The sequence below is a fragment of the Bemisia tabaci genome, chromosome 4, assembly GCF_918797505.1.
Source record: "Bemisia tabaci chromosome 4, PGI_BMITA_v3".
In the NCBI taxonomy this organism is placed as follows: Eukaryota; Metazoa; Arthropoda; class Insecta; order Hemiptera; family Aleyrodidae; genus Bemisia; species Bemisia tabaci.
In genome coordinates, this window is record NC_092796.1 from 54,748,923 (window position 1) to 54,776,140 (window position 27,218).

The 27,218-nt window shown below is 40.3% G+C and overlaps 1 protein-coding gene across 2 annotated transcripts in view; it reads right to left on the reverse strand.

Moving 5' to 3' along the window:
- cv-c (RhoGTPase activating protein) overlaps nucleotides 1–27,218 on the reverse strand; it is a 235,660-nt gene that overhangs the window by 104,038 nt on the left and 104,404 nt on the right. For both annotated transcript variants that reach the window (XM_072300080.1, XM_072300079.1), the window contains one exon: nucleotides 12,310–12,433. In XM_072300080.1, coding sequence (XP_072156181.1) covers nucleotides 12,310–12,417 — 108 coding nt within the window. In that variant the 5' untranslated portion in view covers nucleotides 12,418–12,433. The remainder of the gene's footprint in view (nucleotides 1–12,309; nucleotides 12,434–27,218) is intronic.

Consider the following 27,218-nt stretch of genomic DNA (forward strand, 5'->3'; position numbering starts at 1 on the left):
AGATGCGGCGGTTGTTAATGCTTAATTGACTTGCTCCGCTGATTTTTCTGACAGACCACAATTTAAAAAGATTACTTTTGTGGAAAACAGTCAGCTTTGAAACTATTTTCCTACGCTTAAATGGCAAGGTGGACTTGCTGCAAAAATATTTCCTTACATATTATTTTGACTTAAAGCGTCGTTTCTCGTCGACAAAACTTGGTTTTTTAAAGTTAAATTAGTGCGGATTTAACCTAAAGTCAGTTCTTTTGAGTTAAAAAAGCGTCATTTAATTACCGTTAAGTTTAAGTTTAAAAAAAAAAAAAAAAAAAAAAAAAAAAAAAAAAAAAAAAAAAAAAAAAAAAACTGTGGTAAAACAACATTTCTTTGACTCAGAGAAACTAATTTAAGTTAAATCCGTGCGGATTAAGAGAGAAAAAAAACAATTTTGTTAACAAGAAACGACGCTTTCAGTCAAAATAATATCTCAAGAAAATTGTTTTTCGGGGCTCTATTGAGCTTTGATGAATAAAAGAGTCAGTCTCCAGTTCGAATTCGAAAAGCACCCAATGTGACGGTTAGATCGTCGCCCCTTTGACGTAACGGCGTACTTCGATTTCCACATGAGCCCTGTTTTACACACGAGTCTATACTTTCTGGGGCTCATTCTGAAATCGGGATACGCCACACTGAAAAAAAATTCTCGGCGTTTTTACGAAGGTCCTTTGGTACCTTTACCATCTTAATTTTTTTACCAATTATTGGTAATTTTACCAGGACAGACTGGTAAGCTTACCTAAAAACCCGTATTTTTACTGTTTTTTCTGGTAAGAATACCACTTTTATTGGTAATCAATTCCCGGTGACTTTATTGCCATTTTATCTCGGTAATACTACCGCAGTCGATAAAAAATATTGGCGTTTTCACCAAGGCCCAGTAAAATTACCGAGAAAGTTCTATAATTTTACCGAGATTTCTCAGTAAAATTACCAATTCCATAAATGGTAATTTTACCAAGAAAAAACTGGGATCAAATAGAACCCTGAATTCTTGGTAATTTTACCCTTTTCTTGGTAAATACACCGAGATTTTTTTTTTCAGTGCATTACGTTGGAGGGGCAACGAAATAACCGAAACAACACATCGGAAGTTAGGGCGATCGGAAATACCTTCATTCTGCAACGAGCTTCACAATCACAAAAATCGGCAGGAAATAAAAACAACGAGCGAGCCTACTGCTTGACAACACGGGGAGATGTTGACAATTTTGAGACTAAATTAAAAACAGAGCTTGCGATTTATGTTGCTGCAACTTGCTGACCTTACGACTGATAAAATCCTCAAAGACAAACGGAATAAAGTTATCGCGTCTCTTCTTGTCTCGTCTCGATTCTTTATTTTTCCCCCGAACGCTTTTCGCAAGAGTCAGCTTCGACATCGTGACAGCTGTCGACGGAATACACGAAACTCCTTTTTACCGACTTAGGATCACGACAGACGGGAGGTTTAATCGCTCGGTTGCGCTGGTCATAGAATCGTGTTTTGATGGTAGAAACTCTTAGATCATTGCAACGATGGAGTTATTTGCTCGAGCAACAGGCTATACGATATCATCGAACATGGTGCCCTTCGCGGAAAACGGTGGGTAACGTCATGCACCGGAATGTCACGTCATCCTCTCTTAAACAACGTATGTGCCGATAGCTTCCCTAAGCGTATACGTTTTTATACGGTCGAGCCAGAATAATTTTAGTTACTAATTGCAAAAGGTAGTCAATATTTGGATCGGTTGTTCCAATGCACGTCACTCGTTCATCTATAATCGGACTTCATTTTGCAATTGGGAACTACAACTACTGGCTATTCCGTAAAAACACTTACGCGCGTAGGGAAACTAATGGTACATACACCGTTTCTAAACTGAAGTAAAAATTTTAGTTACCAATTGCAAACTGTTGTCTGATTGTAACATGAGAGGGATCGAGGTGCACTGAGGTGGAATGGGTCAAACACAATCCTTTGCGGATTCTTCAAAGTGACTTTAACGCGTTTTAAGAAAGTGAAACCGGCACACGAAGCCTAGGCTGCGTGGGTAAAAGTTAAAAGCCTTAGAGGATGCTGTCTGCATATTTTGAGGAAAAACATTCTCAACTTTGAAATTGTGAAAATTAGAAAAAAAGAGGAGGGAGGACATTAAATACATCCTTATGACTGAGCAACGAAGAACGGTGCTAATTTTCAGCTGCTGCTGAAATTGTGCTGATTCCAAGCGAACGCAAGTTGAACTTTTACTCGTTTTGTTTGTGGGTTGAAAAGGGTTTGTCTCTTTGAAAAAGTTTTTACGCCAGTTCAATTTCTTATTTTTATAGGTTGAGGATATGGTCGAATTTGTTTTGACACAGTTGTCGTTCAATTGCCGAATTTTATTATCTGCTCGTCAAATTTCGATTTACACACCATAATTCAGGGCATTGTCTACTTACAGAGGTATGAAAATCCTAGAAAAGTTGAATGAGCGCGATGTCAGCAATGGCACAACTTTCGGAAGAAATTCACGATACGCACAGAGTGAGGGTCAAATTTTTTCAGACACAAACACACATCACTTTCTCGCTTTTCGTCCGCTGTGAAGAATCACAATTGAAAGGTCACTTCTCGGCAGAGCGAGCACACGGAAAAAGCACGAAAACGACGCAGAGGCTAAAGTTCCAAACAAAACGAACTAGAGAAAGAAATTCTTTTAAGTTATTTGGATCGACTCAATAATACCTGCAATGCATCACGGTAATTTTTACATTAATAGTCGAATAGAGCCACTTCTAAATTGCACTCCAGGAGTCTTACACAGAAGCACAGTTTGAAATTTTACGATTAGCAAATTTTAAGCAGTCTGACAGCACGCAGGTAGCAATAATCTTTTTAGAGCCTTAAACATATGCACGGAGAAAAAACATGTACAATTTAGGAAAGTTTAAATCATGATTCTGAATTTTGACATTTTTTTTGTTAAATATCTTATTATTTAATTCGGTTAAACCGGTTTGCGATTATTATTCTGATCTTTTGAGGCGCATTGAAGCAGTAGTGATTTGCACTTGAAGTACGAATTCAACAGGTAAAAAACATCTCACGTCCATCAGAGCGACGGTTCACTAACAAAGCTTGCATTGTGCAAAGTGAGAAAACAAGGGAATCCAAACTGCCGACTTCACGACGATTTTCGCGAAGTTTCGCGAACTCGGAACAACTCGCACCAAATGCGTCGTCAAGCGTGGCCCGAAGCTCAGGATGACTTAACATCGATTCGCAGCATGACTCCCGGACGATAATTGACGCGAAAAGATCTCGATCGGGACGCGAAAAAATCCCCGAGAGGACGGGAGGGAGGTCCGGAGGCGAGAAAAACAAACAAATTCCGAGCGGCGATAGACGGAGTCGCGGAGTGACCGAACGGTGACTCGAAGTGTTGAGTGTGACTAAAAGAAGAACAATTATTCCTAACTGAGAGAGCCACATCTGGGAGTCACGTGGGTTGCGGAGGCCGGACCCGCCAAACGAAGAGAGGGAGACGCGCTCGTCCGTGCGCGACACGAGCTCGAGCTATCGATCCTTTCGATTAAATCGCTCGCTCAATTAACGAGCAGCGCACATCTCCTGGTTTCAGGTATTAGAATAAGCGCACAGGTCAACTCGCACATCGATTAGTTTCCGAACGTAAAGTAGAGAAGTTGAGCTTTTATCATCGGCGGTGCAAGTTGCAACTGCGGTTTCATCTCGTTACAGGATGAAGTATTGAAATGGCAGCATGTAAAAGTTCCCAAAATGCATTTCTCCTCGCGAATAAGTGCTCAGATGAACAGTTTACATTGGGTGTCGCACACTGGAAAAAAACACGTTGGATCTAGAGTGCAGAGTCTTAAAAACATCGACAAGAAAAAGTACTCTTGATTCAATCAGAATCTAGCTTAAATCAAGAACCAAGCCTCTTAATTTAAGCGGACTTCGTTTTGATTCAAGCAAAAATCCGATTGAATCAAGAGTAGTTTTTCTTGTCAATGTTTTCAAGAGTCTGGACTCTAGATCCAACGTGTTTTTTTTTCCAGTGCAGAGCGCCAGAATGCACTTATATGCATAAAATTCGTCGGTTCCCGGGCGAAGGAACATAACTCCTTTTCGATGTTGCAAAATTGACTCAAACAATTCAATGTTTTGCATGACTACACCTGCACAATTCTTGTCCAAAATTTTTCTGATCGGGATCAAATGAATAATCAGTGACAATTTCAATCGGAAATTTCCAAAATCCTCCTCGTTGGACAATCGTAAAAATTCAATTTGCGAGAAGAAATTTGGCAATACTGGAATATATTACGTTCTTTAGTGATGGAAGCGACGAATTACGAACCACTCATATCATCGCTAAAGGTAAGTAAATAGTCTCATAATTCGTGAAAATCTCAAAAACTCTGTCGGAAACGGAGATATCTAGTGTACTGTTTCCCTTGTTTCAAAAAAATTCTTGTCTACCAATCTACTAAATCCATTAGGATATAGAAGAAAAACTCATTTAGAAGACTGATGCCAATAGCTTTCATTCTAGAGGTTCATTGAACGGGAGAGCGGGAGGGTAAATGGTTCGAGATATTTACTGGAGGAAGGTTGATCGATATTAACCAAAAATCAGAGAAATCGATGGATCGCAACGTCGAACGAGTCGAGTTACAACACGCGGACCCCAGACCGGTCAAGCTCTCCGGACCGAAGGACCACGGCCAAAGCTTAGAGATGCGGAGACAGGAACAGTTTCCGTTTGTGTTTCAACTCCAATATTTCGAGAATCGATAATGTAGTCCGGCTCATCATCCTCAGAGGACGACTCCATTCCTGGACCTCCCACACGATCGCTGGACTCCGCTGGAATTCTGCCATGCTTCCGCGACCGCCTAACTCTATTTTCACGTGAGCCCCACACAGCATAAGAACACACACAAAATGGGTTCCATCTTAACATGCAGTTACGCTAGTCAGTCCGAAAGACTGAGACTTTTGGTCCAAATTAAACGGCGTAGTAAGTTGAGCGTTGTCCTGCTGAGAGACCTCATGGAATGCTCCCATCTCGACGGGCAATCCGGCCGGGAAAACAAGGCTTTACCCTTTTTACGCGAGCGCGAATCGTCGAACGGAGACGCGAGCGGCTCGCATAAAAATCGTGCGAAACTATTTCCCGGCCCCCTTTCTTCCTCCTATGTGACCGCTTCGTTAACTTTGGCCTTTGGTCTAGGGAACCGCGGCTTCGCCCGGCCCAGACACAGAAAACACTTTATTGCGAGTATTTTTCCCGACTACTTACAGTCCTGCTGAGAGGACAAGTTTATGACTTGGCTCGTTGGACACACATGCTCGGGACGGCTCGACTGCGTCGTTGATATTCCGAGAAAGCTCGAGAAAATATTTGAGGAAGAGAAAACCCTGCATCTGGACGATGAGTCACTGTATTCTCGGCGAGAATTATTGGGGTATTGATGCAAATTTCGAGAGGATCCATTGCACATGTCACGAAATCGTGTTTCGATAGTGCTTACCGCAGCTTGTATTGAGATTTGTCCAAACGCCAAGTTTCTGGGTCTGTTCAATGTAAATATCGCATGTTAAAAACCATCGGTGGATGAGATCCAACGTGCTAGAAATGCCATGTTTTCTTCGACCGTGTCTCATCGATCCGTGATAAATAAAATGTATACTCATGATTGCTCCACCTGCAGCATTTGCATGTGAGATCTGTGTAGAAAAACCCATGCCAGGTATTAGCGCGAAAAATGTCATCCACTGTCCTTCCCTCTTTTTCACGAGACGAAAGCTGCATTCGTATTCCTTGTCATTTTGATGAATCCATTCGGCTTCGATCACCAAAATGCGATTCCGTGACTTGTGTAACAGATCCACTAAAGGAAATATTAGATCAGGTGTTCAGTAAACTGCAAAACAAACTTGAGAGTAATATACGCTCTAAAACAAAGAAAAAATCCGATATCCCATCAAGGGTGAAATATAAAGGGAGCTCATTTAATTTATGTAGGGTTGGGACAATATTATGGTGTCTTACAACTGTTTGTACTTGACTCAACAGCCACATGATTTGCTTTTTCTTACAAGTGAGTTATTCTATATTTCTTCTCTTTGAAGTAATAGGTCATCAATTTACACCCATTTCAGCCAGAAGATCACATTGAGTAAATTTCAAATTGACGAAACTCCGAGGCTAAAAAGTTTCACATTTTTGCATTCTCACTGGTCATATATAAATCTAGGACTTAAAAATAGGGTGAAGGAATAAAAACAAAGAAACGTCTAACGAACTCTGCGAAGCGATTGTTTGAATGATCAATAAGAACCGCGAGACACTAACGGTCAAAACAAGCGGGGTAATTGTTTTACACCATATTCTTGGGCACTCTTCCGTCTTCAACACCCAATTAAACTTTAAAAACTTTCTTGGGTTGAGTGCAATAAATACTTTCAAGGAAAAAGAGAGCCCAATTGTCGGAGGGAAGGGTAAGGAAAGCAGGGTCCTTTCGAGGTTATAAATACAGGGACGGCGGACAACTTTCTTGTGACCGGGAAAAAATACCGTGTTGTGATAGCTTTATTTCGTTTTGGGACAAAGCGAGGAAAAAAGAGCTTCGTGAACACCTACCATATCGTAACAAAGTCATCTCAATAAGTTGTACGCAAGAGATAATATCACAAAACGTCCGAGCACTTAAAGAAAGGAGAAAAAACCATAATAACCACCAAACAATGAAATCCTTTCAATGCCCGAGAGTGACCTTCGTCATGAATTCAGGTTTTGGCTGCTCATTCCTATTCTGCCCAGGCATTGTCATCGGAGGCCGAAAAATGCGGGCGCACCACTGGCGTCCGATGTATCGATTGATCTGCCATTTAAACCTACGGAAAAGGATCGATAAACAGGTGTTCGCCACGAACTCTATGATAATCGATTCTTTACCGTAGCTTCAAATGGGGAATTATCGATAATCGATCATTCACGCTTCGCCACTGGGGCGCACCTTAGTTTGAATTCGTCGGCGGCGGCATCAAACTGGAGTGAGCGGTGAGCGATGGTCCGATTCTGAGCGAAAAATCATGAGTCATGAATCCGCAACTTGTCATCTGACTCATCTCCGCGAGCCGGACTCCAAACTTGCCGCGATCGCGAGCGGTCGGAGCAACGATGATGACTAAAATCGATAAATAATTTTGGGATTATTCCTCTTGATGAGCAGTAAAACTTCGAGAAAAATATTTCAGAGACCCGTTGTGGTGCTTGCGCAAATATTTTTTTTGGGAATCACCACCGTAATTTTTGTCCGGCGATGACCCATAAGCTACGGTGCCGTAGCGTGCTTTGCGATGTATCGATTGATCTGTCATTCAAACCTATGGAAAAGGATGGATGGACAGATGGACAGCGAACACCTTAATAATCGATTCTTTACCATAGCTTCAATACCTAGATCTACCTCGACTACCACAGATCTAGTTTTGAAACGCCTTCATTTCTGCGTGACACTTTACGCGTTGCCGCAAAGTTAGTTTAGTTGCTCGGCGAGATGGAACCTAACGCTGGTTACCATTTCAGTGTGTAACACTCTGTAACATTGATGGATACTTGATAATGGTGGCGATCATGAGAGAAAATGTTTTAGGATTAAAATATATGTCAAACGGATCGAGATTTTGAAAAAGGAAACAAATAACAACAAGATAGACCTAAGATGAGTAGGTTTGGAAGTTTCATTCCTCCATATCCTATTAATGTCCGAGATAAAGTTCAAAACGATTTTCACATTCAAAATATTTCCCGGTTTTGAATTTCTACAGAAAAATGGGCGGCTAGTTAGAAACAAAAACCTGTGACTTGTGACTTGATTTTTTTCTGAAGAAATACCATTAAATTGAGAAATTTTCGAATTTCTAAAATTCTAAATTGATCCGTAAAATAAACTTAAAGAGAGGTATGAGAACGAGTAAATTTAACTGGCACTTTAAAAATACACACACTCTCACACCCTTACTCACAAAGAAGAAAAACAAGAAAAACATTGAAGCGCATAGGTACTGGCAATAAACCAATCGCTTTTTAGGGTCGGAATACGGCGCCTGGGTGATGTATTAAAGAACCAGATAATATTATTTAAACTTTCACTGAAAAGTCAATGTTTAAGAGATGGTTTTCCGACGGCTTTACTCGTTGCCAATAATTTAATTACAATTTTACTTTTACTTACTACCACTTTCGAAGATTAGCTTCATAAAAGGAGCTGCGATATTTCAGGAATTTTAAGCGCATGCTCTTTCACCCGTAAAGCTCGCACTGAGCATCGCGTCGCGGCGCTGGCACGAGGATAAAAACCTGATTTTTAAACGGCAATAATGAGGTTTTGATTCGATCAGATAACACCCAAACTGGCGCGACTCATCCAATACAGAATTGCCGATTGCGATTAAAAAAAACACCCGGATCGCCTTTTATTACCGGGATAATTTAACACGATGCGGTGGTGTCGATCTTGAGGACGAGCAACAAGCTCGCTCATCTCGTCGTTTCCACGAAGGAACGTAACTTAATTTCAATGTTGCCAAATTTACCCTCGCAAATTGCACATTAACAAGGAGAATCTTAGGCATTCCTAATTGAAAATTTCACTGATTTTTCCTCAGGTTCCATGTAAAAATCAGGAAAATTTCTGACAAAAATTGTACAGGTACAACGTTGAAAAATGATTTAATTGTTTGAGTCGATTAGGCAACCTTGGAATGAAGTTACGTTTCTTCGCGCGGGAGGCGACGATCTGTGCCAAACGTTTTGCCAGAGAAATCACGCTCTCGCTTGCCGCACTGCGGAGAACACCGGGTTTGGCAGAGATCAATATTAAAGGGGACATATATTTCCGGGAAGCTGTGAAAGCAACATAAATAGGTGAGGCAAAAGTTCATATCGGATTTAAAATATTCTCACTGGCAGCCACGATCATCCTTGCTGGATGGTGATCGGTGGACATGACACGGAGGTGTTTTCCGATCAAGTTTGTTGAGATGGATTTTGTTTGCCAAACCGATTTCTCGACATGACATTTATCAATCGTTAATATGATGCGTTTCAAATCAAATATTTTAACTTTCACACTGTAGTAGACAGATATCGTGGAATCTCTGAGGTGGTCAACTTCTTTTTCCGTCAGCGCGTGTTGTAAAAAGTATCACCTGTGTCTCTCAAGAAAGAAAATAAGAGGGTACAACCGCAATTTTAGCTCTGTGACTGTGCTCAGTCATAATTTACTTTTTTGAGGAACAATTGGACTACATTTAGCAATTTGGAACTATAAATTCTGGCTCCTCTGGAAAAACACTTATGTGCATAGGGAAACTAATGACCCATACGTCGTTTTTATATCGGGCTAGAATTTATAGTTCAAAATTGCAAAATATAGTCCAATTAGAGATCGTTATTGCACAAAATACCGTTAGGGTTTTCTTGTGTCCCCTCAAGGTTTTGAGTGTGAAAATATCCAAACATTTTCTTGAAAAAGAAAACATTGCAATATACGTAAACATCTATGAGAGTTTTTTTCGTTTTATTTCCACCGCATACTTTATTTAATGTCTACAGATAAAAAAAAAATTAACTTTGTAATACCTTCTACAAGTGAACAAACGACATAATCTTTGTGAAACGCCACGTCATCAAATACAAGAAAGAAGAGGAGGACCCTCTATATTTCTCGGTGGCAGTATATCTTAAATTCTGGCTTGTGTCAAAACATTATAGAGGGATCAATAGAGTTAAGGTTGGAGTATCTCACTGGGTTAGTGGCAGATTGATTCGCTGATGGAAACTGGGCGCAATACTCTGCGGTTCATTCATCGATGCAGAATCTTTTCTTGATTGAGCCATTGAGCAAAAGTCGATTCGATGAAAAAGAAAGAGCGTAAAGATGATTAAAGGTTCTGCCACAGCACGTGATTCTAATGGCCGTTCTGTCGCAAGCGACTGATTGCAATCGCATCGCGCCGCACGATTCGCGCTTGCTCGGATCCCGAGTTCTGGCGAAACGGGACATCGTGCGCCTTCATCCACGGAGGATACTACAATGCACACTCGAGTATCTTCGCATCGAAACAGTCAACTGTCCCATCTTTCTCCTGTCTGCTCCTGTTCTTTCTGAACATAGAGGTGAAGGAAAAGGGGGTATTTCGATCAGAACTTAACACGTCTGACGTATCGAGGTTGATGGTTAAACAAATAACTTTAAAATGGTAAATTTAAAAGGTTGGTGCATGGTTGATAAGATGGATTGTAATAGTTGGGGACTCATTTAACATCTCTTTGACATGAATTCAATTTTCAACGTTATCCTTGCAATGTACAAAATAAAAAAAGAACAAAGAAACCAAATTTAAGAATCTTGTGAGGATACACACTGGGTGAGTTTTACTTCCCGACTCGTTTTCGGGGTCAAAAGGAGACAGAAAACTACCTTTAATCTCAGTTTACGACTGAACCTGCACAAAATGAAACAAGCCTGAATGGTAAAAAAAAGCGTAAGGGAGTGATAAAATCATATCTAGTTTCAGTTGAACTATAAATACGGGTTTTTTCATCTCTTAAACCAATCTTTTCGAAAATCAAGGGCAAAAGAGAGAACGAAACTTATTTAACGATGAAACAGTTGCTGATTACAAAGATCATAATCCCCCCCCCCCTCCTCCTTCTTCTATTTTCACGGCTCCAAACATCAAACGGGTGAACGAGCGTTTAAAGATTCTAAGTTGAAAAGGGCACGCACAGGCGCACAGAGCACATTGCACGCTGTACTGATATTGTTTTCAGTTAGCTTGAGTGCTACATGGTTCGGGGACTTGGTCACATGCACATCGGTCTTTTCAGTTAACGGAACCAAGAATGAGGATACATGTTGTGGCTGTTTCTTACGGCCGAAAGTGCGAAGAGAGCCATGTGCGAGTGGCATACGCTGCCTGAGAATGGCCTGAGAAACCATGAGAATTGGTTACTTTTCAGCTAAAGATATTTGTACGTTTTCCGGGAAGATTACCCGAACAATATCATTGTCAGGACAGTGTTGCCGTCGCCTACTCATAAAACATCAAGGGTTAGAGACTTTGAAAAAATTTGGTAATTAATGTTGAGTTAATGATTACCGAGATAACCGGTGATGACACTGGATGTCACGGAGATATCTGACATCAAGTATGTTTTCTGTAATATTTTAAACAAATCCAGTGGACCCTTCAAATACGGATCAAGATGTATCAAGACCTCATGAAAAAGCGTTTCTTTACTTTCCTACGTTTTCCTGATTTAAATAACGATAATTTTCCAAGCAACCAAACATTTACAAGCAAGGATAAAAAATCCATCACTCATAAGAAAATGAAACTGAGAATTCTCACTTTTCCTTTAAACATAGAAAATACTAGAACTAACTGAAATCTTCAGAGTAATGCTTTCCCGAAAATATTATAGGCTTCCCCAATATATTTTATATTAATATTGATCTGCTTACCCTAATATTCCGGTTTGAATTTTTCCTCTTAACAAAAGCCGATTCTCCAGGTCAGAAAGCCCTAAAAACGACCCTAAAATAGCCATATACGCTTAAGTGGTTTAATCACATTTTGCACCATTTTTACTTCATCTCTTGTGGCGCGCTTAAAAACCCTTTTCTGCAAATGTAACGCTGTATTTCTCCCCCAAAATGATCTGAAAATTTAGTTTAATCGACTTCCATTTCTGTAAGACATTTCATAGAACATTCGGTGACACAACTCAATTACTACGATAACTTTCAACTGTTTTGACGAGTTTCCTATCACTTTTTCCTGGTGAATGAACACTTTAAAGAAAAGAACACTGGTAGAAAAAACACATTGGATCCAGAGTCCAGACTCTTGAAAACATAGACAAGAAAAAATACTATTGATTCAATCGTATTTTTGCTTGAATCAAAACGAAATCCGCTGAAATTAAGAGGCTTGGTTCTTGATTTAAGCTAGATTCTAATTGAATCAAGAGTACTTTTTCTTGTCGATGTTTTTAAGAGTCTGGACTCTAGATCCAATGTTTTTTTCATCCAGTGAAATGAATCAATCGAATCATTTTACGTCCCTATACCGATGCCCGCGCAGTTTCAGCCCTTCACTAAAAATCGAGGAATGAGCGCAGAAATTCATCCCTCGATCGCGTTCACGATTGCAACGGGGAAAATTGCGGACAGCGTGAGAAAGAGAAGAGAAAATCCACTTACTTGAACTTTTTCCAAGTACTGTTCGAGCTCGCGATATGGGTCCGTGCCGGAGATGACCCCAGCGGCACGTTCGTCCAAACGCATGCCCGATTCCCCTTCTCCAGACATCACCGTAACATCATGGCTGCAACAAAAACAAAAATGCAGTTACATCACACGTACAGATTTCATCACAACAGCAACTGAGATAGCAAATCGTCATGCCAAATGGACGTATTTCTATCAAACAGACCTATGTGGAGGTGAGAAATATGGGGTGTGCTCTAGGAAGCTGCATAAGAAGCAATGTAAAAGTGGACGTGATTCCTTTTGAAGAATGGACCACTAGACAAGGTACGAATTTCAGCATTCTGATACATGTTTCTCAACCAAAATTTCACGTAGAACACGATACGCACAACGAAAATTACCAAAATCAACTCCTTCCGAAGATATTTAATGATTCTTGATGCGTGAATTCAAACCACCCCCTCATGAAAACTCAATGCTCTACGTGATTCACATCGCGCGCTAAATGTTTATCATGACAGTCTCTGCGATGTAAAAATCTTCAACTTCAATCTTGACACTTTGGCTCAGCTATAGCAAATTACCAATAGTTTGAACAACACATGGTGGAAAATGAACATTGCTCGATTAAGAAGCTTGCTGAAACCGTTGTAGTGCGCGATTTGACTCACGTAAAGCTTTGAGTTTCTTGTGAGCGGGCAGTTCAAATTCCTCGTAATCAGTGCGAAATAAAAACGTTAATATCTTCGTTAGGAGTTGATTTGGGTAATTTTCGTAGTGTGAATCGTGTTCTACGTGAAATTCTGGTTTAGAAACTTGTATCAGATTGCTTAAATTCGTACCTTGTCTAGTGGTCCATTGGCAAAGCGGGATTTTACATTCTACCAAACAGACCTATGTGCCAACTGAATGCGGAACTCATGAGCCGCGGGCATGGCAAGAGAGCGTTGTGAACAGGGCTCATGAGTTTATGCGGAGGCGGGCGGACGGGGGCGGCGGAGGCGGGCGGCTTCGTTGCCGCTGACGTCACTGGCGCACAATTATTCTCATTCACTCTTACGCAAAGAGAACTAACGAGCACACCCCATATTTCTCACCTCCACATAGGTCTGTTTGGTAGAAATACGCCCAAATCTACCGAGTTGCCCGCTTCTAGGCCTTGATCTTGGCGAGGAGACGGGTAACTTCATCACGGGAGAGTACAGTCAACTCGGAGGGTACACTGGAAAAAAAAACCACATCGGATCTGGAGTCCAGACTCTTGAAAACATTGACAAGAAAAAGGACTCTTGTTTCAATCAGATTAAAGCTTAAATAAAAGGAAATCCGCTCAAATTAAGAGGCTTGTTTCTTGATTTAAGCTTAAATCCGATTGAATCAAGAGTATTTTTTCTTGTCGATGTTTCTAAGAGTCTGGACTCTAGATCCAATGTGTTTTTTTTCCAGTGTATGCATTCGATCGACATGAATCGATCGAAAAATGAAAATGTGGATCGATCGACTCATTATTAAAACCCGGTGCCGAATCGATCGAAAAGTCAAAACGTGAACCGATCGACGTGATTCGATCGACAAACTCGAGAATCGATCTAGTCCTTCATGAATCGATCGACGAACTCATGAAACGATCGAACTTTGTCGATCTATTCGCGGTTGAACTTTTCGATCGATTCATGTCGAACGAATCCATACCTTCCAGTAACATCCAGTCTTTTATCAAAATTCACAACCGGAATGTAAATTAATTTTCGTTCTCAGTAGAAGGGAGATTTTATTTTGATACATGAAAATACTGACAGGAGAAAAATCAGGATCCCGAGTTAGTAACAATCCGGAATCTTTTTACACATTTTAAAGGCCGCCGTTGAAGAGGGCTTACACTATCTTCCTCGACTTCATGACATAGCACATGTCGGCTGTTAATACGCTAATTGGACTGCATTTTGCAATTTGGAACTATAAATTCTGGCCCGGTTTAAAAACAACGTATGTGCCATTAGTTTCCCTATGCACATACGTGTTTTTTCAGATGAGCCAGAATTCATAGTTCCAAATTGCAAAATGCAGTCCAATTGATCAGTGGCGAGGCGTGAATGATCGATTATCGATATCTCTCCATTTGAAGGTATAATAAATAATCGATAATTAGATGTTCATTGCAAACGACCTGTAGATCAATCCGTTTCCATGGGTTTAAATAGCGGATAAATCGGTAAATCGCAAAGCATGCCACGCCACTGTAAATTGACGTCATTTCTCAGAATCAGCATAGGCGGTTCTACGGGGGTGCCAGTGGGTGCCGGGCACCCCCAAGTAAAAATTAAGTGCGGTTACCGGAACCGTGAAAGAGGCCTTCTTCTTCCTTCACCTCTATTTATTGCTTTTTTAACCAGTATAGAATTTAATATAAAAAGGACCAAATTATATTGCTTTTAAAGATTCTGCATTCGCTCACACCGAGTAAAAATCCCAGCAATTAATTGAAAATGTTTTAAACAGAATTAATATTGATAGCCGTGTTTTACAAAGATTCTACTGTTTTTCATGGTAAGATTATAGTTTTGATGGGAAATTTTGCTAAAAATTTTCTACATTGAATTTATAGGTATTTAAGTAGAAAGGAAGGAGAGAAAAAGAGGAAGGATGGTAGGAAAGGGATAAAACTTGAGGGCCGAAACTTAGGCCTCCCCTGAGCGACCTTCCCCTTCGGGACCGGTCTCCGACATTTTTCACCTCTGGGCACCCCCAAACATGAGGGTCTAGAACCGCCTATGAGAATCAGATTACGGTTTCCTGAAAAATTCGCTCCCATATAGTTACTCATCCGTAGAGAATTTTCTGGGTACCAACTTATCAATGAACTTGAAAAAACTGAATGGACTACGTCGGAGTTTTCGGCATTGAAATTCTGAGAAAAATTATTACTAACCAATAGACATCTTTACTCCTGCAAGGAAAGAAAGGATGGGGTGGGGGACATTGGTCTTGAAAACATTGAAATTCACGCACACCAAGAATAATCCGCGCCCAAACACTCGACGTATCTTCGTTCAACAAGATAAGCATTATCTTGGCGCGATTTTTTTCTTCAATGAATAATTTTTACTACGAAGAGGAATTAACGGGCAAAGACGTACACAAGTCATTGCACAATCGTGCTTACTTTCGGATTGAAAACGACAGCGAGGATGGATTCCAGACAGTGGCGTGGCGTGAATTGCGATATATCGATTGTTATGCCATCCAAACCTATGGTAAAGAATCGATTATAAGGGTGTTCGCTGCGAACACCCTGTTCATCGATCCTTTTCAATAGGTTTAAATGACAGATCAATCGATATATCGCAAAGCAAACCACGCCACTGATTCCAGAGCGAACATGAGTTCCACTTGGCTCTCGTCTTCGTGCTAAAATGCCCATTATATAACAACGTCCAAGTACCATGAATGAAAATGTGCACACAAAATTTGACCTTCAGCTTTTGGGAAGACTTTAATGCGTCAATGTGTACACGAGAACTCTCATAATCTATTTTCAACTGTTAAAGCTACGAGCATTGTCATAAAAGCTCAGTTTTTCATGATGACCAACTTTGAAGTAACTTCTCGCACATGAAAATAAACTTCCAAACTCCATATGTACGAAAGTTGGTAGAAGTAATTCAGAAAATTAAGTATGGCAAATTTTACCAGAGGTATGGTAAATTCTATCATGAGCCTCTTGATTTTTGACACGGTGATGTTGTATATGGTAAGGATGAACTGACATCTGGTAGAATTTTCTATACTTTGATAAATGCTGTTAAAGTTACAGTATTTGTTACCTTTAAGTCTATTGGTGATTACCATACCCATATCACTGTCGCTCAAACCATACGTTTCCAGTGAAGTTCCAGTAAAATTAAACCATGAATAGACCATTCAAAGATCACGATGAAAAATGGGAAAAGTTTATCACACGAAACAGCAGTGAATTTTCAAACATTTCAGTTTTTATCAGAGAGCGAGCTAACTATTTTGGAATATTAGACTTTAGTAAAACTATACAAAAAAATATAATTCAGTCATCAATCTTGAATTTGTCGACGATTACTGTAGCGTTACTGGCTTGCTTAAGTTTTAATTTCCCGATTTTTTTTTTTTTTTTTTTTTTTTTTTTTTTTTTTTTTTTTTTGACTTCTTCCACCATAGTGCCTTCTTCCCAAGAATTAAGTGCTCTTCATTATGATGATTTCCGACTTGTCATCGTACGAACAGTTTTGCAAAATAGTGTCTCGTGTGCCCCAAAAATGAAGGACAGGTCTTCCCTGACTTTTTTCTCGTTGCCCCAGACATAATATTTGGGAAACATTTTCAGAAGTTTGAAAGTAAGCAAAGAAAGCGTTTTCCATCTTCGAACAACGCTAATACTCCAAAAGATCTTCAACGGGTACTGAATAGTAAGTTTTTTCTCTCTCAAGAGCGGCAACTTTGAAAGTGAATCCGGCGTTGGGATCCGATTCCAAACGCATGAGTTTCATTAGGTCACCACCATTGTGACAGTTAAGTCATTAGCTTCGAAACTGGTGCATTACGCATTTAGCCGAGTTTTTATCTGGAGACGATTACAGAGCCGGGAGTAACCCACCACCGCACCCGCCCGCCCGCCCGCCCGCGCCGCGGCGCGGCGTCGCGTCGTCGTCACCGCGTTGAGACGCCACCGACGAGACACAATGGACATGAATAGCCGCGTATTATTTCATTTAGAACACTTTCATTGGCTTTTTCTCGTGTGACAATAAATAAGGCGCCGCATCATCACCTTAATCCGCCTTGTGTTCCTTCCACGCTCACTTTCTCTCTCGCCCTCTCCTAATTTCAATACAAAGCTCCGCTCGCCGCCGAGTCGATTGAGGGGTCAGATAAAAGGATAAAGGACTCCGCGTCGAGATAATGCTCGTAAAATAAAGCACCCTTTGAGCCGTAATTGTTCGAAACCTCTTAATTTAAGACGCAAGTAATGACTCGATTTTCCAGTCCTTGGGCGTGATTAAGCAAGCGCACGTAATTGCCCCGCAGACGGCAGAGACACTTGCCCACAGCTACGCTCCAATAACATTGACGGAATTTTAAAATTAATGTCCCGTTTAGATTGCCCAGATTTCCGACACACGGAGCCATGAATGTGGGTCACTGTCGCGAGAAAGAACGACTCATTGTTCTGGGTTTACTTCAAATCTGTTTAAGAGTCTAATTTGCTGAAATTTCAAATGCAGATGCTCCTGACAGTACACGGAGAAAAAAACCTCGTGCGTGGGACCCGAAGTTTAGGTCATATGGATCTCTGAAGTTTTCAGATTGAGCATCTGAAGACTTTAGATCTAGCTGTCGAGGTTCAGATCACACATCCGAAAAAACTGCAGTTCTTACATCTGAAGTACTGCAGATGTGAGAACCGAAGTTTTTCGGATGTGAAAACCGAAGTACTTCATATGTAAGAACTGAAGGTTCAGATGTGTGATCCGAACCTCGACTGCCAGATCTAAAATGTTCTGATCCTCAATCAGAAAACTTCAGAGATCCATATGACCTAAACTTCGGGTCCCACCCACGAAGTTTTTTTCTCTGTGTAAAAGGCAATTTTTTTCATCTTTTTGTAAAGCATAGAGAAAAAAAATCAGGTGTTTGCATTTCGGGCATCATGGATTTTTTTGATGACGCAGATCGATACGGACGATTTTTACCATCGATTTTCTTGGAAATGGTGTAGTTCATGGAAAAAATTCATAGTATAAAAAGTGTTTAAAATTATATCATGAGTAGATTTTAGCAAAAAATCGTTCTTTATGGTCAATTTTTCATAAATCAAATTCCTAATTTTACTGGAGTACCTGAAGTGACCTACGTCACGGGGGAAACAATTTTCAACATGCAAACACCTTTTTTTCTCTATGTTTGTAAAGTGCACAAACAGTCTCTACTTACTGCTGATTTAATTTATTTCTCGCATTCGTTCATTTTTTCAGGGGAAATGGGCTGCATGTCAATTATTCCTGTCTCAAGTGTGCCCACCTAGTTTGATGTATACGTACACCTCCTTGGAGTAGAGCGAAGATAAATCTTCCTCATTTAAGGAAGATAAAGCAACTCTGAGAGAGCCGAAAAAAAATCTTGAGAAAGATGGGAGCCCACACAAGGGAGCCGGACTGGATCCGATCAATCAAGGTTTTTTAGAATGTTAAGAAGATAAAACGTGGATTATCACGTCTGCCGGGAGCTACAGCTACGTGCGGTGGCCTGGGTCTCGAGCGGGGTGCATCCGAGGAGTCGATCGGAGAGTATAAATCAATCGAGAAAAATTGAAGTCGGATCCGGAGGCGGTGCCAGATTTGTCTACGATGTTTTCTCGAGGAACAGCAAGGGAGGCAAATCTGCCGTGAAAAGTAAAAACGCCGTATGGGCTTTTAGGCGTTGCCAAAGAGGTGTGTGAAAAAACGGCCAAAAATGCCTCAAGGCATTTTCGAATTTTGATCACTTGGGGTGATACAGTAGCTTTCGAGACACCCAAAACCGGTCGCCGTTTTGCATAGAAGCGCCGGGTTGCGACGTTGCCATTTTTTAAAGTGGAAACCTTTAAAGATTCATATCTCCGCCGCATCTCAACCGATTTCAATGAACTTTTTTTTAAAATGTTCCTCTTAAATAGAGCTATCTAATGGTATTTAGGTTTCTGGATTTTATTTACCTTAGGGAGGCACTTAGGTCGTTTATATGGTTCTTTGCAGAGATTTTTCATACAAAAAATAATGTTGCTATTTTTTTTTTCTTTTTTTTCAGGAGGGGGTCTGTAGGTATTTCCCCCGATTTTTTTTAACATTCAAACTAGATCGGAAGATCACCATCGCTTAAAGTATAATGTAAAAATCATGGTAAATTAGCAACACCACCTTCTCCTGTACAATGAGAGCGTCGCTTTCAATATTTGTATACGTAAGAATAGTGCTTAAAAGAATCCCTTTTTTTAAAAGTTCTTTCTTTTAAATTTTGCCATTTTAAACCCTCCCACAATCCGCCGAGAAAAAAAAATATAAATAGCAACACTATTTTTTGTATGAAAAATCTCTGCAAAGAACCATATAAACGACCTAAGTGCCTCCCTAAGGTAAATAAAATCCAGAAACCTAAATGCCATTAGATAGCTCTATTTAAGAGGAACATTTTAAAAAAAAGTTCATTGAAATCGGTTGAAATGCAGCGGAATTATGCATCTTTAAGAGTTTTCACTTCAAAAAATGGCAACGTCGCACATCGGCAGCCGAAGGTGAAAATACGGCTCGTGTTGTATACCTTACTGCTCTGTGTAATTATTTCAACGTAAATAGAACGTAAGGGACCCCTAGTTCGCGAATGACTCAGTGATAACACGCATTCACATTGCGCAAAAGCGCATGTGACCAACTTTGAGCGGTCATATCTCGGGAACTAAACGTTTCCCCGGGATGATCTTGTGCTCGTTAGAAAGGTGAGTATCTGAACTTTCATTTAGACTGGTTTTTGTTTAGATTCCGTCGATTCCACGATCGTGGCAAAATAAAAACTAAATTTTTGTGTCTATCAAAAACTGCTAAAACCGCGTAAGTGCCACTTAAAGCCAAGTAAACCCCAAGAAACTACACATCACTAGAAAGCTCTATTTAAGAGGAACATTTTAAAAAAAAGTTCATTGAAATCGGTTGAGATGCGGCGGAGATATGAATTTTTAAAGGTTTCCACTTTAAAAAATGGCAACGTCGCAACCCGGCGCTTCTAAGCAAAACGGCGACCGGTTTTGGGTGTCTCGAAAGCTACTGTATCACCCCAAGTGATCAAAATTCGAAAATGCCTTGAGGCATTTTTGGCCGTTTTTTCACACACCTCTTTCAATTGACACACTGGAAAAAAAACCATTGGATCTAGAGTCCAGACTCTTGAGCACATTGACAAGAAAAAGGACTCTTGATTCAAGCAGATTTAAGCTTAAATCAAAAGAAAATCCGCTCAAATTAAGAGGCTTGGTTCTTGATTTAAGCAAAAATCCAATTGAATCAAAAGTATTTTTTTTTTGTCGATGTTTTTAAGAGTCTGGACTCTAGATCCAATGTGTTTTTTTTTTCCAGTGCAGAACAAATGTCGGGAAATATGAAAATAATTTGCTTCCGATTTTTCAGAAAATTTTGCCCATAATAAATCAGTGGCGCCCATTTTCTGTAATTAATTTTATGAAAGTGCGGAATGAAGTATGCCTTTGGGAATTTTCTTAAATTGTTTTCCATTCTAAAAGGGCAAAGAAATCTCGGTTTCAAATTGCAAAAAATTGTACCTGTTTAAAACTATCCTTTTGGCGGGCTTCAATGACGTGGCTAGAATGTGGACCGCTGATAGGGTAACTTAGCTTCAGGTATCGCCTTGCTACGTCAATTCTACTGTTGGCTCTTGATTGGCCGGATTCAGATTAGCTTTTCTTCCTTTAGAAAATTATCTTTTGAACTTACTGGTTTTTTCACGAATTTTTATGTATGAAAGCTGCTATTTAACACCGCAAACATTTCTTACCATCGCCCCGTTGAATGAAAACATCTGAACATTTTAAAGAAAAACATTCAATTCTTCAAAAACATTCATTTTCTGAGAGGAACTTTGGCAACATTTGATTGACCGGATTCTAATTAGCGTCCCTTTCTTTCAGAAACGATCTTTCGAACTTTCTGGTTTCTTCACGAATTATCATTCATAAAAAGCTGCTATATATAACGCAGCAAAATTTCCTTGCTATTACCCCGTTACTTTAAAGCATCTGAACAAATCAAAGAAAAATATCCAGTTCTTCAAAAATATTCATTTTCTGGGAGGAACTTTGACATCACTCGAATATTCATTAGGCGTTTTTCCTTGGCACGACAGTGCAAGTAGTTAATGAAGGATGCACCAGAGGAGCAGGCAACACAGCGCCACGAGCAGCTGTAAGTGAAGCTGTGCACCGCACCGTGCGGTGTTTCTGTGATGGATTCGTGACTGTGGTCGGTGCCCCCGTCCACGGATTGATTGTTAAACTATCGATTCTCTATCGAAATGATCGATAAATCCCGATCTCATTGTCGTTTTATCGATCAAGGTCGTTGTGTATTACAGTTCAATGATCGGTCCGCAGGGTAGGACGACGGCAGTGACAGTGAGGAGAGAAAAGAATCCTTGCTCTCACAATGATCACAGTAGACTCCACGTTTCAAGCGAGATGATTTTGAGCTGTGGGCATGATAAGCCGGCTTAAAATTCAGCGCTGCTTTTAATGCGAGATGAGACGGTGACCAATTGCGGAGCTAGGAATAGAGCAAATGGAATAGTAAGCGCGATTATATTGGCTTGAACTTAAGAAAGCTTTTCATAGAATCATGTCGATGGCCAATGTGCGAAACCACGTATATCCATCGCGATGTTTCACAATTTTCGTTCCTGGTTTATTTTTCTAAGGAGAATAGCCAACTGTCAACTCTTAAAACAATGCGGAATATGTTGCTAACGGCGAAAACAAAATTGGAGAAGTTTTCAAGTAATTACGTTGACTACCCTGGTAAAAATTGGCGATAGGAGCTGCGTTTCAAAATACCATAGGAATTCTTATAGCCGGCTAAAGAAGGCAATAGAAAATCATATAGCTGGCTGTATAAAGCGGAGCAAATCATATAGCCAGGTTATACGAAGCGATAAAAAAGTATGCAGCTGGGCTATAGTTCCTATCGCCGGGTTTTACACTTTATCGCCATCGGCTATAAAAGGCTATAAGAAATTGTGTAGAAATTCGTGTGCTTTGGAAATCATTAAGATTGATACGGAGCTAACATAATATTCACAAAACACACATTATATTTTCCTTTAATACATATTTTTTTTCATCAATTAAAATGTGAATAATCCATACAGGATGTGCAAACATTTCAAAATCATGTGTTGAAAAACGCTGACTCCGCAAGATTATATTGGAGCATGACACAGAGCGGAGCGGCGCGGCGTGCTGCCAGCGATAAGCGCGCACCAGCCCCTACAAACCTAACTGGGATACTTCACGCATGGCGCAATGCGTGAAGTATCCCTGTTAGGTTTGTAGGCGCTAAGGCGCTTTTCGCGCTGGCTGCCCGCTCGCCGCGCCGCAGCGTGCCACGGCGCTTGAAGCAACTATTTCACACCAGAGGTATTGCACAGTATCATACGAAATTGAAGGCGCTCCAACATATTAGGAATGGCAGGCATCCTTCAAAAGTACGGAGCTTTCCGCGCAGAATAAATTAAGATACTACGGCCCAAAAATAGAGCGGTAGTCCAAAAATTCACGAAGTCCTAGCATCCGTAATTAGTAACGTGTAGTATACACTTTATCGCCTGGCTGTTGCTCAATCGCCATCGGCTATAAAAGGCTATAAGAAATTGTGCAGACGGCTAAAGAAGCTGTTGAAAATCTTACAGCCGGCTTTAGGTCTATGGTATTTTGGAACACAGATTCTACTGCTAATTTTTACCAGGGTAGTTTTCCAAAGAGAAAATGAATGATGATAGGAAGTGTGCAACTTCACAAACGAAGAAACGTGGTTTCGCACTTTGGCCGCCGGTTTGAAGATTCAGAGAAAGCTCTAGCCAAACCAAAGAGGAATGGATTTAGAATCCTCTATGAGCATTGTAAAAACTCAGATTTTTCTTTCTCCTTGTGAGGCATGTATTTTGACGAAAAACTGCGATAATACCTCAATCACTCTGGAGATAAATTAAATTAAATCTAGTCGAACTGGCAGGCGAAGTATTCCTGACCTAACTTTTGCCGGTGTTCTCCAGATCTGTAATCGTCCAAAACAAAGGCTTTCCATATATTTCTTTCAAAACTGATACGTAGTTGCTTTACCAAAGCTTGAGCTAAAATCCAATCATTTTAACACTTTTTTTGAACTTTAACTGATTTGTGTCGGCCTTTACTAGGATTTCCAAGAATAAACTTCGCATGGTTTCTATTTATTTTCTTTTGGTATTCACGCTCGATAACAGTCCTTGATTTCACTTATTTTCAACGTAAAAAGTGACGCTGTACCGATCACGTTATAGCATGCGACACAACATGATTCTTCACCTACAACTCATTCGAGATTAAAATCTGTCAGCTTGCGATACGAGGAAAGAAGGACACGAAAAAATACTCTTTTCACTCCATTGCACGCACATTCGGTCTTGTGTAAAGTCGTTAGAATAAAATAAAGTAATGATCGAGGCCGAGTGAAATTACCGACCTGAGATAAAAGCTTGAAAGACGGGAACGTCATTCATTTCTTATCCCTCCTCATCCGTTTTGCGGATTAACAAGCATTTCTCACCTTTGGGAGTCAGATTTCTCGAGAGCAGTGTCGGGTTTAAATTATATAGTTACCCCTCCGACTGACGAATGACAATGGAGACTTTCTTCTAAAAATGAATTCTGAGTGGCAGGGTTGCCCCATTTTAGTTTGAAATTTCAGGTAGGTATCTTAACTCAACTTCGAACTGGACCACTAGACAAGGTGCAAAGTTAAGCATTCTAATACATAAACCTTACCCAAAATTTCACGTAAAAAACGATTCGCGCAAAGAAAATTGAGGAAATTATCTCCTAACCAAGATATTTAATGGTTTTTGACGCGTGAATACGGGCCTCCCGCTAACAAAAGCGCAATGGTCTACGTGAGCCAAACATGCTTCAATGAAATACGAATCTTCCGGGCAACCTAGGGACATTCTCCCGCCGATTTTCCAGACAATTTCATTCTCAATTAGATCTAAATGATATAAAAATTTTAAGAGGAAATATTCATAATGCTCATTAAAAATAAACATTCCATCGGAGGAAATGTAAGAATCTCGAATGTTTATACGGCGTTTTTGCTTAGCACGGCTGATCTGATCTAGTTCTGTGCCCATCATCCTCAAGAGGGCAGGAACAGGTTCGTAAGCTCTTTTATCGAGAGATATCTTGGCGCACAATACGATCTTTAACTGGCGGGAATAATCACCTTCCTTGAGGATATCCCCCGCTTAACGCAGTATGAAAGTATCATTTTAGATCTGGGAGCTTTTATTGGCATTAAAGCGCGGCGCGGCTCATAGAGGCGTCGGCGACGGCGGACGCCGCGCCGCTGATGCGATTATGGAGCCTCATTATGCAACGTTTCCTCTCCTCCCATGTGCGATGTGGTCAAGATTTAAAATTCCTTCCCAGAACTCACTCCCATTGATAAACTTGAATCGGTTATCATGACAGGCCGGTGTCTCCAACACTAAAGATTAACGGCACATGAGATACAATGCGGCAATGCGCTCGACCTCTGCGGCTTGCGGGCCGGCTAACACCTTGTGGTAACAGGTCCTTGCAATGACAACGGCAAACCTAGGAGTCCCCTGCAGAGCCAGATCCTAGGTGCAGTTGTTCTTTTCATCTCTTCTTCGACTTTTGATTTTAATTTGTCGTTGATGGTCTCAATGACAGGGAAAAGTTCGCTGATTCGTTGATTGAGCGAATTTTATTTGGAGGTTCGCTACTACTTTCGTGCCCGAACCTCCGAGCTGCCACTCTATTTGAGTTCGGAACTTCTGATTCGGTGACTGACGAATCGCAACGTTGGTGCGTGATTTTGGTGCCACCTCGCGAGGTGATACTAAAAAACGTTCGACCTGTCGAAAACCAACGGATCTGATTGGTCGAATTTGGTAAAAACCCACTGGAAAAAAAACACATTGGATCTAGAGTCCAGACTCTTGAAAACATTGATAAGAAAAATGACTCTTGATTCAAGCAGATTTAAGCTTAAATCAAAAGGAAATCCCCTCAAATTAAGAGGCTTGGTTCTTGATTTAAGCTTAAATCTGATTGAATCAAGAGTATTTTTTCTTGACGATGTTTTTAAGAGTCTGGACTCTAGATCCGATGTGTTTTTTTCCAGTGCGGTGTCCACCGGCGTTGGTGATTGATGAGACAAACCGGGACAGAACTTCCCAAAGAGGTTCGGAACTTTTAATAAAATATGCTTTTTAGCAGCTGAGTAATTACGCGAAGTGCGCGTCGCCGCTGACATCACTAGCGCTTGATAGTTCCCATTCATTCTTACGGACCTCAACTAACGAGCACACCCCTTCTTTCTCACCTGTCTCTGGTTCCATTAGCGGAAATGCATTCAATTTGTGCAAGGTGAAATTCATAGATGCAAGGCGCGTCGAAATACGATAGTCAGAAGACGTTTATTTTGTTTGTGAGGAAAATTCACGAATTGATCATTGATTTATCATTGATTGATCATTGATTGATAATTGATACTGCAATCTTTATGTGTTCTTCAGGATGATTTGGACTGCATTTAGCAATTTGGAACTATAAATTCTGGCTCATCTGAAAAAACACTTATGTGCACAAGAAAACTAATGGCACATACGTTGTTTTTAAACCGGGACAGAATTTATGGTTCCAAATTGCAAAATGCAGTCCATTTGTCGGATATAATAAATGAATCATCGAGGACTGCTAGAGAAAGCTGCCCTCGGGACAAGGATTTAAAAGTACTTTTTATTTGTTACTTTTATTCTCTTTTGTCTTTCTTTTTAGAGCGGACTTGCAAAGAGTCTCAGACACTAAAAAATGACATAAATAAATCAATAGGAACTAGCGGGAGCCTTCCTTTTAAAACGCACGGGCAGCCGTGAAAATAAGCATCAATCAAGCGGGTGACCACAATGCGGTACCCGTGCCGCAACTTGGGTGGTTCGGTGGTTATTACACACATAGCAATACTGCTTCGCCAAGGGAAAACTCCGTATGAACATTCGAACGTTGCCAAATTTACTTCCAGAAAATACTTCTTTTTAGGGAAAGTAATGGACACTTTTCCTTGAAATTTTCAGACACTTTAGGTCAAATTTCGAACGAAATTCTCTGAAAATTAGGAGGAAAATACTACAAATTTTCTTGAAAATTCATGATTTATGGAAGGAAGTTTGACAACGTCCGAAGGCTCGTACACGGCGTTCTCTTTTAGCACGGCAGAATATGTCACGAGTCGAGTGCGAGAGTACATTTGTACAAGTATAAAATTGAGTCTCTTGTGGTCTAGTGATGCACTGGAAAAAAAAAAACACATTGGATCTAGAATCCAGACTCTTAAAAACATCGACAAGAAAAAGTACTCTTGATTCAATCAGAATCTAGCTTAAATCAAGAACCAAGCCTCTTAATTTAAGCGGATTTCGTTTTGATTCAAGCAAAAATCCGATTGAATCAAGAGTATTTTTTCTTGTCAATGTTTTTAAGAGTCTGGACTCTAGAGCCAATGTGTTTTTTTTCCAACGTGCTACAGGCTGCTTTAAAATCAGTGGCGTGGCGTGCTTTGCGATACATCGATTGATATGTTATTCAAACATATTGAGAAGGATCGATAAAGCGGCGATAAATCGATTTGCGGCGAGCACCTAATAATTGATTCTTTGTCATGGCTTCAAATGGAGAAATATCGATATTCGATCATTCACGACTTGCCACTGTTTAAAATCGATATAGATCCAAGACTTCTAAAATAAGAGTTGATACAAGGATGAGCATGTGGGGCAAATAAAACAGAATCCCGGCGCGTAGTAAACGGTGATGGACAATTTTCTCAGGAGTGTTGAGACTACTGCGTGGCCATTTACTAACAATAACTATCAACAAGCGATTTGAGAGGATCGTGTTCCAGTGCTACACCGGAAAACTTTGGAAAAAATAAAATCTCGAAGGAATCGGAGCTACTGGCGAAAAAAATTTGCTGTTTCAATGGTTCGGTGCGGCCTTTTCCAAGAATTTCAAAAGAAACACGACGGGCATACTTTGACATACGCTGCTGTAATAT